Source organism: Clinocottus analis, unplaced genomic scaffold, assembly GCF_023055335.1.
Source record: "Clinocottus analis isolate CAN_PGR_092001 unplaced genomic scaffold, fCliAna1.0.p SCAF_5, whole genome shotgun sequence".
Taxonomy (NCBI): Eukaryota; Metazoa; Chordata; class Actinopteri; order Perciformes; family Cottidae; genus Clinocottus; species Clinocottus analis.
The window spans coordinates 16,264,149-16,280,250 of NW_027176207.1; the positions used below are offsets into that span (position 1 = coordinate 16,264,149).

The window sequence follows — 16,102 nt, forward strand, 5'->3', positions numbered from 1 at the left end:
TGGAGAGTTTTTCCCGCAAGCATGTGACGACAAAACAGCCCCATCCCCCATCCACCCCTAAAGAGTGCTTACAGTTTGCTATGTCGAACCATCAATGATATGCATGTGCAATGCTAGACCAGCAGATAAAATGAAATACATGATTTGGCTCGTTGAAAACGACACGCCGTCTCAACCCCCACAGTCTGTCAGCACAGAATTATGAATTATCGGCCAAGTTGCTTGCAGGTCGTTCACTCAGGTCTTTATTTAACACTGACTATCGAGGTGCTGTGGATGGACTCCATGACAGCGGCCAAGCGACTGCACAGGTCGTGGGCCTGGTTGACCTGGACTTTGGGAGGGTCTTTAAGAACTACTGTCTCAGCCGAACCGTCCAGAACCCGGGGCAGAAACTCACCCAGCTTCACCTGCAATGAGTCTGAAAACAAAGTTGTTTTTTTGCCATTTTAGTTTTCGGTTTGTTCGTGTTATTAGCAGTGTATAAAAGGCATGCACTCTTCTGTGTGCTTATCGCTTTAATACGCACGCTCTCAAGACAAAGCAGATAACGCTAACGTTTATTCTGTGTACAGATCAAAGCAATGAGACTTAATGTGTTGATACTGATTCAGTGCGTGCTCAAGTTCAGCGTGGACGGCATTGTGGCTTGGAGTCGCTTTCCTTTCTTCCTGTGCGGTCCAGATTGTGAAAGTGCTAGAAAGTAAGCACTGATTGCGTGTCTTTATGTTTGTATCTCGTAAGTCTGTATGTGTCTAGTGTAATGAGAGATATTTACAGTATTGTCTCAATGCTAATATTTCTACAGCATAGAGTTAAATCCATTATGTAGTACTGTCGTCTAACCACAGGGCTAGCACATGTAACCTGGTCTATGACACATATGAGGCTCCTTTCTTTCTCTTAGAAGTAATATCCTCATTCATATCTAACCTGAAGTTACAGTTTCTATTTTATTACTATGTTTATTGCTATATATTTACTATATATCACATTTCTTAGACTGATGACAATACTGGGTGCTAAACTATGCAAATAAAAACTGCTGGCACACAGTACAGTTTAGAAAAGAAACTTGCATCTCTTCATCTTCCTTCCCGTGTCCGGACCGCTTCCTGTCAAACCTGACAATTCTCCTGCTTTACTAGCGCACCGAGGCGGATGTATGCGTCCTCACGCCAGTCTACTGATTGAAAGTTGCCGTAGGTGGCGCGTTAAGAAGAAGTGTAGCAATGCACCAGCAAGAGGCGAGAAAGAAGAAGGCTGTAAATGTACGTGCCGTTATCAACTCATCTTACCTTCCATGTCCTGACCCAGGCAGCAGCACCAGTGGCTGCGGATGCTCTCCATGGCGTCCCGGTCTTCCTGGCATAAAGCAGAGTCTCGGCTCATCAGGTGAAGGCAGGGGATGACTGCCTCGTCCATGATGACGATGCCCTCCTCCACATTGGTCTCCTCACCGCTGCAAAACAGCCGAGATGCGCTTTCATTCAATGCCTGCATGGTGGATGTAGGGAGGAGGAGGATAGAGGAGACAGTGAAAGTTATTGTTATTCTGTATTTACTGTACTATGCTGTGTGTTTGATCAGTTTGCATTGGAACATTGCAAAATCAGATGAGTTGCCTGACACCGAGTAGATATATAATGTTGGTGTCTCTAGATACATACATTTGCAAGTAAGAGATACAAACCTAATATACTTTTTCTAAGAATAAAAAGTTTACATTAATACCACGTGGTTAATAAACTCCAGAACATGGGAAAAAAATGGGATTAGATAAATGAGATTAGAAGTGAGTGCTGACTGCATTGGATAAACTTCTGAGACTGTAAGTAGGACATTAAGCCAAGTGCTTCTTATCTAACACTTTCCTTCCTGTTAGTGACACGAACAGTCTAAATATAGCAACTTTGTTCCAGAGTAAGATATGTCATTGACTATTGGCCAAATTTTATGAAATGTCACATGGACACTGATAGTTCCCAGAGGATGACTGCTATGATTTTGATGACTCCTGAAACTTCCTCTAGTGAAGCAGGCCAACATGTATACTTGTACACAAGAAGAGTCAAATTACAGGAGCAGTCTGACATCAAAGTTACATTTTTATATTCAAACAACCTCTTTGTTGTTGCTGTAACCTTCATGAAGAAGGATTGAGCTCAGTGCTGTCATGCTTCACTATAATGTACTGCGGTCACACACACATACTGACTTCAAGAGCTGTGTTACTCACAGTGAGGCATTTCCTTCTGTAAACGGCAATAAGAGACTTGTCCATGCCACGCTTCTCTCCATTCTTCAGCAGGGTGGCGTTGGTCTCGTACGCATGAGCCAGGAAGATCAGTGCCTCTCGCATCCTGCAGCACACACACAACGCACCATTTCTTTTAAAAGGCAGAACAATGAATTCATGTTGTACAGTCTTTATATTTTAAAAGTGTTTTGCAATTTTAATCTTTTTAGTTTTTTTTTACCCCCCACATAATGTTCACGCTGCCGTTATGTTCTTATTTACCAATGTCACGAATGAAAAGACAGACCAGTTGAGTGTCATTACCCTTAAAATGATGTTCTTCTCAATCACAGTGTAAGAATATGAGCTCAATGGATTGAGTCTTTGTCTCTGTGTTGTATGTGCTGTGGAATTATTGGAACTTTTCTTTTCGTAAACTTCCGATGAAACAAGCAGGTTGCTATTGATCTGACCCGACACATGCTGGCCAGGTGATGTGGTGCTGGTTCACATTTGACACCTACGTACTTCCCATGCTGGAAGTGCTCCAGTCCGGTCAGCAGGTAGACAAACACCGTTCTGAACAGCTTGTAGTCGTCATGCCAGTGCTGCGAAAAAGCACACAACACCAAAGACAATTACTCCATTTGTTAATCGGGCTGTTATCGTTTCTTTCAATTTTCAGATCACATGTTTCTGTCACTTGACAGTAACTAAATAAAGGCGTTATTTTTTTCTCAAGTGCTTTTTTTCTATTTTTTTATTTCAGCGATGCACTAAGTCATTCCATTTCCCTCCTCTCTTAAAGGACAAGAATGGCAATATTCTACATTTGTATGACTGTTGAACAAATTTCAAAACAAGAAACCAACATATTCGTTCAATAAGTGATATATCTGATGTTAAGTTTGTATTATATTTAAGTCAGTTAACCTTTGGTCCAATAGGCATGAAGTTGTCTCTGAAGTAAATCTTTGCCATTTCAGTACACTGTCATATGTAAGAAGATTGATCTGTCTCAAATGTACATTTACTGTCTATATCTACATATTAATGACTGGTGTACTTTTTCTGAACTAAAAGCAATCAAAGACAGCAGCAGAGACAGAATCATTTCCAGTGAAATTATTACAAAAATGGGAGAAATAAACTCCCAGAAAACTGTGTATCAGTCAATGTCCAAAAAGGCAAAGCTTAGCCCACCAAGTACTCATCCATATCCATGTCGTCTGGCTTGATGAGGCGCAGCTTGGTTCGTGCTTCCCTCATGATGCTGATGGCCCTGCATGGACAGAAATGCCATTGTGAATGCTTTTCATTTACAAAAGGATTGGTCCAGGAACATGTGGTGCAGTTCTCTGCTCTGGGCACTAGATGGCAGTATAAGCATAGTGTATGCTCTCCTGTATTTCTTGGTCTTATGATGAGCTGCTGCTGTAAAGCCACATCTTACCTTATTCTCTCAAACATTATATGTTTTTAAATCAATTTTGTTATGGCTCCTAATGCTTTTAGTCTCACAACTATTTTATATATAAATAAGTAGCAGAATAAGGCCTGTAACCAATATTTTTTTTAGCATTCAAAGCTTTCATTGAAGTATTTGAATAAAGCTTTGGACAAATACGAGTTAAAGACGAATATTTCGTCAGATACATCTATCTTTTTTCCAAAATGTTTGACTCTTGAACTCAACATCTCTGTAGAGTTATCAGCAATGTTTGTATCACACAAGTCAGAAACAAACCTACGCAGCCACCACTTAAATCTAATCGAACAAATAATCTTCTCCTACTAATATTTGTTAAGCCTGAATATATCTGCAACTCGACAGAAATATTGGATTAAAATTGAATGAGTAGAAAAAAAAGGTTATCTAGAATGTCTAACACAGGTTTCACCTTCATCTTGGGGTTTGCAATCCACTTTCTTTTGTAATCATTTCATCCTATTATGTGACAATATTTAATCTGTATTCTCATGTTTTGAAGTGTTTAAAACTTGACCCAATGCAATATAATAACGTCTGAGACTCATTAATGAGCCCTTTGTCTGTATCTGTGTGTACCTTTCATCGAAGCTCAGGTTGCGGTCGGTGAACTGCTCCAACAGCGTTCTCTCAATAATGCGATTGGGTGCCTTGTTCTGGAAGAAGTAGACCAGAGGGTGCTGCAGACGAGCATCCTCCTGGGGTGTGGTCTCCTCCTGGGAGAGCTCATACAAGCGGGAATACTCCTCGTGAAAGGCCTGTGGGAACAGTGGGAAATGTATCTTAGCTTTAGAATGACTCATACAACAAGAGTTTTAACGATAATGCTTTTTTTACCGGGTTAAGACATTCATTCATAATATGTTACTAAAGTTGGAAATCTCATCAGAAATACTGATAAAAAAGTACATCTTATATTTGTATTAGCCAAACGTGGTACACTACTTCAAGTATCTTTTGTGTTGTCATTAATTTGCGAAAAATATTGAATTGTATGAGTCTAAAACATTAAAAGATAAGGGTAATACACTTATCTTGTCATTGATGTTGACTTTCTTACATCTGAAATAGTAAATATAATATTGGCTTCTTTAGGAGTCTTTTGATCCACTTATTATTACTGATTATTGGTAATCAATACAGTATATGTTCTGTTGTGTGCTGATGAATGAATAAACTTGAACGGGTCCCTCATAACATCTGAATGTTTTTATGTTCTAAATTCTAATAAATATATGGGAAATAAACCACTATTAAAAACTGTACAGAGAAAAGATTGCTCCTAAAGGTAGAGGAAGTAGTTAATGCAGCAATGTGGCAAAACTATTTCAGTCAACACAATTATTAAATTATTTTGTGAGACGTAGAGTTAATGTGAGACACAATAATCTACGATAACCCTCAAAGCCCTCCATACCTTGATGAGGCCGGCCTCAGGGCCTTCCTTATCGAAGGTTTGTCTGGCCTTGGCGATGGCGAGAATAACGCCCTGCATCGCTGGAGTCAGCATCATCTAGGAAATGAGGAGTCAGAGATTATAACACCAACTGGGCAGCAAACAGTTTGAGAACAAAAGGTGTTTATGGTGTCTGTGTAAAGACCCTGAACTGTTTAGGGCTGCATCACATTTCCACATTCTGAGATGTTGCAAATGTGTGAAATATCTTTACTCAAATCAAACTCTGGTGGTGGTTGTTGTGTCAGAGGTGGGAAACATCCTTAAAGTAAGAAACTAAAACATACAAATGTGTCACAAAGACGTGAATGAGCAGCAGGAAAAACAAAACCATACACTTGCAGGCCTTTATTTTTAATTTTCTGTGTTTACATAGAAACATTTTTCGGGTTATCGCTTTAAATTTTTTATTTAATTTATAAGGTGGTGTCATAAATGTAACATCAGATCTGAAACTCGGTCAGTCAAAAAAAGTGTGTAAAAAAAAACAACATAGCTAAATCCTAGATTTGTCTATCCTCAGAATAGACAAATCCTATGTTTTATTGCATTTCTCGTCAAATTTCACCAAGCATAATTTACATTTGGGGACACCAACTTGAAAAATTTGCAACATGAAAGTAGTTACTGAATTCATATAGCATATACGTACCTCTTCATTGTATCCATCGGCATCAGCTCTGACCATGATCCTGCCCACGTTGGGGATCTCCACTTCTGAGACCTCGTTCTCAGTCTGTCGCTGTCTGGCTGGTACCTCCTGCTGCTCCTGCTGCTCCTCCTGCTCGTCTTGCTCCTTCTGCTCCTCCTCCTCCTCTTCCTCTTCCTCCTCGTTCTCCTGCTTTGCTTCATGTTCAGGTGCCTCTCCAGAAGCTTCCGGCTCGCTCTCAGCCTGAGCGCCGAGGCCTGCAGCCTGTGTGTCGTCCTTCTCCACATGGAGGTTAGCTGGTGCCGGGTTACTAAGCTCTGCTTCAGGGCCAAAAGCCTGAAAGATTTAACAAGACGCACATTACTATGGCACTCATCCAAACATGACTTGTGTACGCTCATCCTGTTCAGGGCTTTGCATTGTGTGCCTCCAATGCGGAAATTCACCCACCCTTATCTATACATCTGGATGCATTATAAACACCTGTCATAGAGCATGTGTTTCTAATTTAATGGTGAACTGGTGAACACATTGGCTAAGGGAGTGTGTGAAAATCAAAATAGCTCCTTGTATCCAGTGAAAGGTTGATCTTATTATATAAAGTCAGGTGGGTCAGCTGACAGTCTGCAGTTGAACACATTTGGAAATACACTTAGGGGGTAATATTCATCTGCATGTGATAAATCAATGTCTCGATCGAGTTCCCAATATGTCGACAAGACACAAGTGGTAATGAAGTGGTTTGAAGATAGCAGTTTATTTAATGCCATCTAAAGGAACAGTTTACAAGAAATCGTATACTTATAAGGCTTGTATTCATTTTTTGTTGACAGCTTTGCAGATTAATTCAATGTCATGAATAGGGCCATTGTAGGTTAAAACATAAATAAATATAATAATTATGGATGGACTGTGCAAGGTTGGATAAAGCTCATCAAACCACACACACGCAGCTTACCATGTGTAATACATGCGGTGGTATACATAATAAAATTATGCTTTGTAATTGGGTTCAGCAATAAAGAAATACTTGTGATTTAAGCCCAGAATCCCAGTATTATTATAAGCATGTACTGATTTCAGTGTTTATTACTTGTAATTGTGATTTTAAATATTTTCTCAGAATATTACCCCCTACACTTGGCATCGTAATATTTTTTATTTTTTAACCTACAAAAGCCCCGATACACTGTTTTTAATTCAATGTTCACTTTTCAGTCTGTGTGGCGTCATTTTTTTTTTTTTTACCACAACAGAAACTAAAACTGATTAAGTGTAAATTATATGATACGCCTCTGAACAAGCTACTGACTGTCAAATAAACCCGCTGATAGCAGTAATCATACCTAACCTTTAGTTTATCTGTGTGTTACTCAACACCCTGCCAGACATTGAGCCTGGATCTCCATTGCTATGCTAAGTGGGGGAATGAGCCCCTTGACCCAGATGTGCGCACTTTATTTTTGTGGCCTAGAATTACTGACCCATATTCTACAGGGAGAAGAGCGAGGGGGGGGGAGTCACAGACTTGCCCACCTGACACTGAAGCTCTCTCTCAGCTGAGGTGGAGCTCTGGCTGGGCCCCAGGGCGTCAGCGACTGGCGCACTGCTGGTGTTGTCTGGCTGGCAGCCGGGGCTCTGCGGTGGTGGTGGAGGTGGGGTCAACTCACATTCTTTTGGGGTCAAAAAAAAGAAGAGAAAGGAGAGAAAATTGTGTGAGCACCCACGTGACCATGCCATTACTACATGCATTTTAATGCAAAACTATTTGGAGTGATGGTCCTGCAGTTATCTGAAAATAGTACACAATTGCTTGTTAAGGCATATAAAAACCTTGCCCCATTTCCTTTCCTATAGTCGCCACTACAGACCTTCAGGCTTGTCATTGTGATCAGGCTCTGGGTCTTTCACTGGTTCTGTGTCTGGTTCCTGCTCTGAAGAGGTTTCCTGATCCAACTTCTCGGTGGTTGATCCTGACTGGGGTGCTGGCTCCACTTCTGTTTGGGGTATATTAACTGGACTGGGGTTTGAGGGCTCAGCAGAGGCCGTAGACTCTCCCTGTGGGGTCGCGGTCTGGCAGAACTGCTCCTCCCATTCACTAAGCTCCTGCTGGAACCAGCGGTTGTCTTCGTGGACGTAGCGTCTGAGGACGGATGGCAGGGAGTCCATGCCATGCAGCACCTGGCCTGTCTCATCATCTGTGTCTTCTAGGTGGATGTGGGGTAGAGTCATTAATAGACTTACACGATCAAATCCACTTACTGAGAGTAAGAACTAAAGAAATGACAGTAGTATTGATGATTATACAAGATGGCATTTTTCAATATACTACAGTTCATAATTCATAAGTAGTCAATATGTATTACAGACTTATTTACTGTTCTAATGATATTAAATGGCCTGACAGCTACATACATACTTTTTATATTCTTTTATACATATAACTAACTTATAAGCACTCTTTTTTTACATTATTGTGTGTTGTTTTTACTCCTTTGCACATTTAATCCTGAAGAACATTATGTATTAATGCTTTTTACAAACATGGACAAAAACACACATGGCGATGTCTTTGCAGAATCATCCGATACCCCATCTTGGATTATTCAAGGTAAATATAATCTGATGAACTCAAATCATTTAACTAAAAATCACACAGAGATATACCTGTGATAAGGGAGGGCAACCTGTCATCAATGTACATCAGGCAGTAGGCACTGGCGTTGGTCATTCCCCCAAACGAGTCTCGCTCCAGCTCCTCCCATGATGACTCGGTGATGCTCACATCGTTGTACTTCATCCAGCGCTTGTTAGCATGGTCATAAATATAAGCCCAGTAATGACCTGCTGATGCCTGGCCTTCATGAACGAGCACTGCATGGAGTCTGTAGGGTGCCTGATGGGACAGTGGGAGACAGCATTGAATGACCACTGTAGAAAACACGTACAATGTTGGGCTCAAACAGACTACTGAGATGTGACTGTGCAGCTCTGTTGTCAGTGCAGCGTCACATTTGTCTGATCTGTTTGTACCTTATTTGTATTCTGTTGACTTGTTTACGTTACATTAATTTCAGTTTCTCCACAGAGATCAATACAGTTTCATTTAATCTCAGTCAAAGCACTTTCTGTGGCTTCAGCTGTAAAACGTGTGATTCAATTGCTGTTTGTCAGAGTGAATTAGGCGAGTGTAAGTCTTACCTGACAGAGACAGTTTTCTGTGTACATGCCCTCCAGCATCTGAGTGAGCCTGTCAATACTGGCCTTTAGCTCTGACACACACACATAGACACAAAAAACAAACAAAAAATACACAGAAAGAAAACAGAAATTATTATAGTACACATACAGTTAAGGGGAATTATTATTATTTTTATTTCTTATTTCTTTTACCTAGTATTTGCATCATAACGGCAACATTTGGGAGAGCAGGGCTTGACAATTGACATATAATCTATTTCCTCGGAAAGGCAGGACTCAGATGTCATTTCAGAGATGTTGGGCTCTTTTTTCGTGTAGGTGTGCAGTTCTGTGCCAGTGAGGTGTTATTTTCTCAATGCACATTAAGGTTCTTTCGTCCCTCGCTATCTATATTTAAATACCAGGTATTTTGGTACGACCAAGTTTGAGTGGAGGTGCAGTAAAGGGTGTGCTCGCTGCAATTTGAGAGTAAAGATTGACCACTTTATGCACCATCTACTGTTACCATTTAGTCGTGTTGTCCACCTGGAGTCACCCTGAAATCTCTGGAGCATTTGAGTGCTTTTCAGCTTTTTGTTTTTGCTTTTACGGCACAACTTTTCTATCTGAGTTCACAATTACTAATCTTATCTGTTTCCATCAACGGCAGGCAGTACACTACCAACAGAAAAAGTAAGCTAACTAGTGAACATAGCGAAGCATTTCACAGCTAATGAGCCAAAAAAACTGCCCATACAGAAAAAACAGCTGAAGCACATCAAGACTTCTATCAGCCTGTGTATACTGGAAAAGAAGCGTACCATTTATGTCATTCTCTACTTCGGTCCTCCAGCGCTGCAGGCAGGTCTTAGCAAAGTGCAACTCTTCTTCAGTGACGCTGTGGGGGGCTGGGTGTGGTGGGCAGTCAACAGGGATTCTGCACTGGGTGAAGGGCTTGTATATTGGGGTCCGCTGACAACTGGAAACACCAGAAACTGGACCCTCCAATGAATCGGTGTCTTCTGGTTCACTAGGAAGTGCAAGAACGTTTTGGTGTCACATAAGTTTCGTAAAGAAGGAACTTGTGTCATCAGTCACAATTCTTTTTCAGCTCAATTTGTTATTCACCAAATATTGCCCTTTTCAACCACAACGATTTACACAACCCTTTTGACCGCTTTTGCTGTGCTAGTAAAAGTCTGTCGACAGTATTTTATTCACGGGCCTTTGCCTTGGTTTTGCTTCTCTGGCCCTCTGTGTACTCAACCTGTTGTCTTTGGAGAAGAGTTCACTGAGGGGGTGGCTTGCAGGAGTTGGAGAAGCTGGTCTCAGATCTTCAGCTGGGGAAACACTTGTGGGCTTGGTGGTGGCGAACTCCAGCACAAACTGCAGCATGTCAGCCAGAGGATACTTGGTAGGTCCAGAGCCATATTTTTTATAGCTGTAAATGAAGACAGGACACAATTTGTGTAAGAATTGATTTCATATCTACATAAGTCATATCACAGCTTCAAGAGCTTCAACTTACCACTCAAGTTTCTGTTGAAGGGCTGCTAGTTGTTCCTTGAGTTTTTTCACTTCTAATCTCCTATCATGGGTCTGTTGTACGTTTTTGTGGAGATATCTGTACACAGAAAAATCAGGTAATCCCCAAAATTGATCAACACATGCGTTCATGTGCATACTTATTGTAACATTGAGACAGACAAGTAATTGCCTTGATTTTTTTCTCTAATTTTTAAATGATAAATTTGTTAGATAATCTGAGTGAAAAAAAGTAATCCAGGCAAGAGTCCTTTAAAACAATCTCCATGCCTTCTACATGAACTTCTTTCCCCCTGTTGAAATACGTGAAACTGATTGTGTTATCAGTACACCGCTCACCTGTCCATATAAATGATTTGTGGGAACTCCAGTTTCTTGTGTATCTTTTCAGGACGACCCAGCTGGGTGTTGAATTCAAATCTCGACAGTTCAAATGTTAAGACTGGTGGCAACTTTTTGAACCATCTCTGCAATATATGACATCAGATAAGCATCAGAAAATCTGAAAATACCACATCCGTAGAAATTGTATTGTTAATCAGTCGTTGAAATTGTGTACCTCACGGCCGGATGTGACGCTGTGATCCGAATGGAGAGACTCAATCTCTTTCTCAACCATAGCACCTTCTAGGCATTCATCCAGGTTGTTGAAGCCGTTGACTTGCAAGGGGTACTGGCCAAACTGCTCGATATTACACAACGTCTTACCTAAGCAGAGTAACACAGGTGTGAGTGACTGAGAACAGAATTCATATTGCTGTCACGGTGACAAAAACGTATACAAAACTCATACCCTCATGTCTCCTTTCTGTCACAAAGGTACCATAGAAAAGCTGGACCATGGGGTTTTTTCGTTTGTCTTCTACTTTGCTGAAAACAAAACATTTTATCAATGTCAATCAGCACAAAAAGAGAGAAGAACACTAGTCAATGCATTTGGATGACATCAACATATAACTTACTCTTTGGCTGCCAGCTGAAATGCATCCTCAAGCCAGTCCAGCAGTTTGTGGGAAAACTCACTAACATCCTGAAATAAAGACAAAATAAAAGATAAGATAAGCTGTGAATTTGTAATAGTAAAGGATTAAGTCAGGGTCAAATAATAAATGAAGTAACTTGAGTTGAGTCTTCAGCTTGATAAAAAATAATAATAACTAAAATAAAAGGTACATTTTTCCTCAGGCTGATCTCAACAACTGGCCGAGAAAATGTCCCACTTTCACCAAACACTAGACCTCCAGATAAGATGCAGTCTGTTTGTGATTTTAAAAATGACACATTTCTTTGGTTTGTGTGGTTCAATACGTGTGTTTAAATTTCTATTGTGGCTACTGACTAAATCTGAAATTGTAAACAGATGAAACACTCAGGCAGTGGCCACACAGCAGATGTATTGTACTTAGATGTAAAAACATTTAAAGTGACAGGATCAGAGACAGGTTGCTGATATTAAGCATGTTTAATCCGAGGGGATTCTCTCCCGAGGCAGCTGCAATAATCTGAACATAGGAGCGTCAAGCCCCTCAAAGCTGCCAGTGTTTGCCTTATAATTTAAGCTAATGACTACAAAGACCAAGGCAAAATAAATATTGTTTTAAATTCCAAATATAATCTAAAATGTCCACTACACTGCATTCTGCAGCTGCACACGGCTGTGAACTGCAGCAGAGCAACAACGTGAGTCTAAGAGTAAAACAAGCGTCAAATCGAGCGGTCGAATGTCTGTTTATTAAATTGCTTGACTTTAGCAGGTTACTAAATACTAACTTTAAGAGCAGTTGAACAAGTGAAGGGAAGATAATGTTGTTGGTAGCGTTCCCGGTTAAAAACAGTGTGAGACGTGCTGACAATATATGTAGTAACAGTTTTATACACGCAAAAGGCCACCTAAGACTATGATTTTACTACAGCTAAGAATGTTTCAGTAAACCATGGCCTCTCAAGGCTCATTGTATACTTTCAACAAACAAATAAAAATATTAATCACTACAAACAGTTAACAAAAACAACAAAGTAATTGTCAGGACCTATATTCATAAGCAGGCCAGTCTTTTCTACAAATAAGAGGCCTCTGCTCTTTAAAGCTGCCCTTCGGTGAAGTTCTGTACCTGTTGGGCCTCGTTGGTCCTGAAGGCGTCTCGCAGTAACTCCACTGCAGCAGAAGGATCCACAAACCTGCGTGTGGAGCCCACCATGAGAGCAAAAAGACAGCGCAGCTCCTGCATGAAAGCTATGTTCCTCTTGTCCTATTAACATAAGTTCAGAGTCAAACTTCACTCCAGTTACACTATCACATGATGGCTATGTTCATACATAGAGAAAATCTCCACAGCTTGATCACCTTATATTTGTACGTGTATGAATTAGACATTTTAACATAAACTTATGCAAACAAATGTCTCTCCTGTGAACATGTCTGTTGTGCATGAAGTTTACTCACAGAATGGCTTTTACACTTCTCCAGGATTCGCTCAGACAGATGGTAGCTGAGAACCAGCCTCCTGAACACGGGCAGGTGGAACAGCGACTGCAACAAAACAACAAACCAAGGACTGGTCAAGGTGACATGTCCGACATCACCAGCTGGTCAGCGATCATGCATTGCAGTGGTGAAAAGATCATTGAATAAACTTGTTCCTTGAACACCACAGACTACTACTCCCCATGCGAATGATATACAGGTAGCTAACATTTGCACCAACAACAACTAAAATCAGCACTGGTGTTGGTCTAATGACAGTATTTCACTGGTTGTCTGTCAACTTCTTGTCAAAAACGTTTTTGTTGTGAATAAGAAGTCAATCTCCACCTCTTCTATAATTGAGTGGACAATAACAGGCCTTACTATTTTGAGTGTCAATCGAACTGAGGTAAATTTAAATGAGTGAGGTGCACATTGCAGTCTGACTGCACGTTGAGTCGCAATATTACAGTACATAGAAGTTGATGTAAAATTAACATTAATGTAAAATTTGGATGTAGAAAAAGACATTCATGAAGCAGAGTTTGGGATTCTTTTGTTTTGTTTTAATAAAATCATAGTTTATATTATTATAAAATAAACCAGTTCCTCAACCTTAAAGGATACTGGCGTCTGACTATTATACTATAACTTTCGGAGAACATATTTTGAATAAAACATTCCTGAATTTAATTGTATTTTTTTGCTCCGGCACACAAAGCATGCTAATTTGTTGTACGCTGCTTCTGTTACTCGTGATAAAATAAATACATTAACACCAGTCAGATACTCTTATGTGTCATGTGCTACTAAGCACGTATGAATATCTTGCTATATAAATTTCCATTTGAGTAGGAAATTCAATTATGGCTTATCTCTGTTTTACTGTAATTTATACCACAAAGGATAATAGAGGGAATATGAGCTGACAACTGAATGATGTGGTCACTCAGCCTCAATCTGATAGCATAATTACTTTTTAAAGGGAGACTGCTTTATCAAGAGTCGGGCTGTGTTGAATCTACAACAAACAGTTCAATTGTAACAAACAATATCAATACCAGAAACAAAACAAAAGGCTATCATTTCAATACTATTTGTATTCAAACAACACTGCCTCATTTCCCCATTTCTATTCCCAGATAATAAACCCTGTCCTCTGGGCGTTTGACTTCTAAATTGATGTAGAGGCATATCTGAGTTCAATAAAGACAATCAATGTCTCCTCTCTGTCCATTTCGGGCCGACACAAAGATGTCCACTGCTCACTCCATCATCTCATCACTCGCTATTAAATTATCCACACAGCCCGTGTCTCTCAATGAGGACTCCAGTTTCTGCCGAGCCACCTGATAGGTCGGACTAAATTCAGTCTGGAATGGAGTTGTAATAGAATTAGCAGCTCAGAGAAATCTTCTCCTTTTACAGAAATATTCCCCACACCTTTTTCTTTTTTTCATGGTGTTTCTAATAACGGTATTGCATCTGTCCATCCGGGGAGAGGGATCCTCCTCTGTTGCGCTCCCTCATGTTTCTTCCCTTTTTCCCTGTAAAAGGGTTTTTACTATCTTTATTTCAGTTTTTCCTGATCCGATGTCAGGTCCTGGGACAGGGATGTCATGTGTACAGATTGTAAAGGTTTTCTGCTTGCCAAAATTAGCAGCCAACAGTTCTTCACGGAGTACCTTGCTAACCAAGCTAGCTAAATGGTGTTAGTAGTTGCTAACCTAGTGTTTGTTATGCTAACGAGACCTGCCCTCATTAAGCCTCAAGCTGCTTCAGGTCCACCCTCTCATCCAAATACGGTCACTTCTGGTTAAATAAGACAGCGACAGACGAAACCACTTACTTGCGCTTCACTTTGGCTCTTCAAAAACCTATGGGTGACGTCACAGAGACTATGTCCAAATTGTATACAGTCTATGGGTGAGACACCTATGACAGGCTACAGTTATAGATCTTGGAAGGGAAACTCTAAGCCTATAAATGTCTGTTTAGCCAAGCAAGAGCTCTATTTTAAGTTTGAGCTGCAAAAGGATATGAGACACTGTTAGAACACTGGGACACTAGAGCGCTTAACAGACAATATGCTGTGTGTTTGCTGTGCATTTCTAGTCAAGTGTCAGTCATTCAAGAATGCCTATCCCATACTGCAGGTCACTACTATTGTTATACAGCGGTTAAAAAAAACTAAAAGGAAAGTAAGCAAACATATGGTACGGTATCGTAACAGTGTAACAGAAACTCATAATACACACTTATTCTCACCTGGATGACGGCACTGAACCAGCAGGTGTTGCCAACATTGCGAATGCCCACGGGCCAGTCGTCCTGACGGATCCAGTCTGCAGGGTTGCACATATCACTCTGGGCTTCACATCTCTTCCTCTTCATTCTCGCGGCATTCTCTTCTGCACTGGCCTCAAGAGCCCTGCAGTACATCAAGTTACCCATTTGAAAGCACTGAACTGTTAAACACAGGTTGATTTAGTTAAAACTCCCTAACCATGTGCACAGGTTGAATGAAAAGACTAAATCTTTCTGAAAAAAAACCTGTGTCACAAGACAGAGGCAAATGGCAGAGGCAGAGGCAAATGATGTTTAGTAGGTGAGGATTATCATGCATCACATTTTGTGCCAATGGATGATTAAAAACTGATATGCAACTGTGATTTGATGAAAAGTCAGCTGATCATTAATGACATGACAAAATGTCATGGCAATCCATCCGATAGGTATTGAGATATGTCCGTCTTTGGCAAAAGTGGTGGTCAGAGTGACCAATTTACCGATATTGCCAACCCCAGAACCACTCCACTATACTGTGGCTAAAAAGTAAATGCACCTATTTTAAGCTTTGACAGGGCTTCAGGTTGATTGAGACACGTACAGGCAGTATGAAGCAGCTGAGTCTTTCATATTCCCTCTAGTTCAATTATGTTGATTTCTGTGAGAAAAAAATCTACTTTCTCTATTTTCAAACATACATTTAAAAGAAAATCACAGTTACCAGTATTAAAGAAGTATTACATGAAAAGACAGTTCTCTTGTACCTATTAAATTCTCTCTCCTCTTCCTGG

General features: G+C 40.4%; 1 protein-coding gene across 3 annotated transcripts in view; it reads right to left on the reverse strand.

Moving 5' to 3' along the window:
* Positions 1–222: 222 nt before the first annotated feature.
* usp28 (ubiquitin specific peptidase 28) overlaps positions 223–16,102 on the reverse strand; it is a 20,181-nt gene continuing 4,301 nt past the window's right edge. For 2 of the 3 annotated variants that reach the window (XM_068600004.1, XM_068600002.1), the window contains exons 4-26: positions 16,076–16,102; positions 15,291–15,453; positions 13,002–13,088; positions 12,670–12,807; positions 11,521–11,588; positions 11,352–11,428; positions 11,118–11,266; positions 10,898–11,025; positions 10,542–10,637; positions 10,281–10,454; positions 9,835–10,043; positions 9,035–9,105; positions 8,501–8,729; positions 7,705–8,040; positions 7,370–7,506; positions 5,837–6,169; positions 5,146–5,241; positions 4,308–4,486; positions 3,443–3,521; positions 2,768–2,847; positions 2,240–2,363; positions 1,299–1,497; positions 223–421 (exon numbers count right to left, since the gene is read on the reverse strand). The exon at positions 16,076–16,102 is cut by the window's right edge and continues 61 nt beyond it. In XM_068600004.1, the coding sequence (XP_068456105.1) occupies positions 246–421; positions 1,299–1,497; positions 2,240–2,363; positions 2,768–2,847; positions 3,443–3,521; positions 4,308–4,486; positions 5,146–5,241; positions 5,837–6,169; positions 7,370–7,506; positions 7,705–8,040; positions 8,501–8,729; positions 9,035–9,105; positions 9,835–10,043; positions 10,281–10,454; positions 10,542–10,637; positions 10,898–11,025; positions 11,118–11,266; positions 11,352–11,428; positions 11,521–11,588; positions 12,670–12,807; positions 13,002–13,088; positions 15,291–15,453; positions 16,076–16,102 (3,355 nt within the window). In that variant the 3' untranslated portion in view covers positions 223–245. The remainder of the gene's footprint in view (positions 422–1,298; positions 1,498–2,239; positions 2,364–2,767; positions 2,848–3,442; positions 3,522–4,307; positions 4,487–5,145; positions 5,242–5,836; positions 6,170–7,369; positions 7,507–7,704; positions 8,041–8,500; positions 8,730–9,034; positions 9,106–9,834; positions 10,044–10,280; positions 10,455–10,541; positions 10,638–10,897; positions 11,026–11,117; positions 11,267–11,351; positions 11,429–11,520; positions 11,589–12,669; positions 12,808–13,001; positions 13,089–15,290; positions 15,454–16,075) is intronic. The other variant, XM_068600005.1, reaches the window with a different exon arrangement.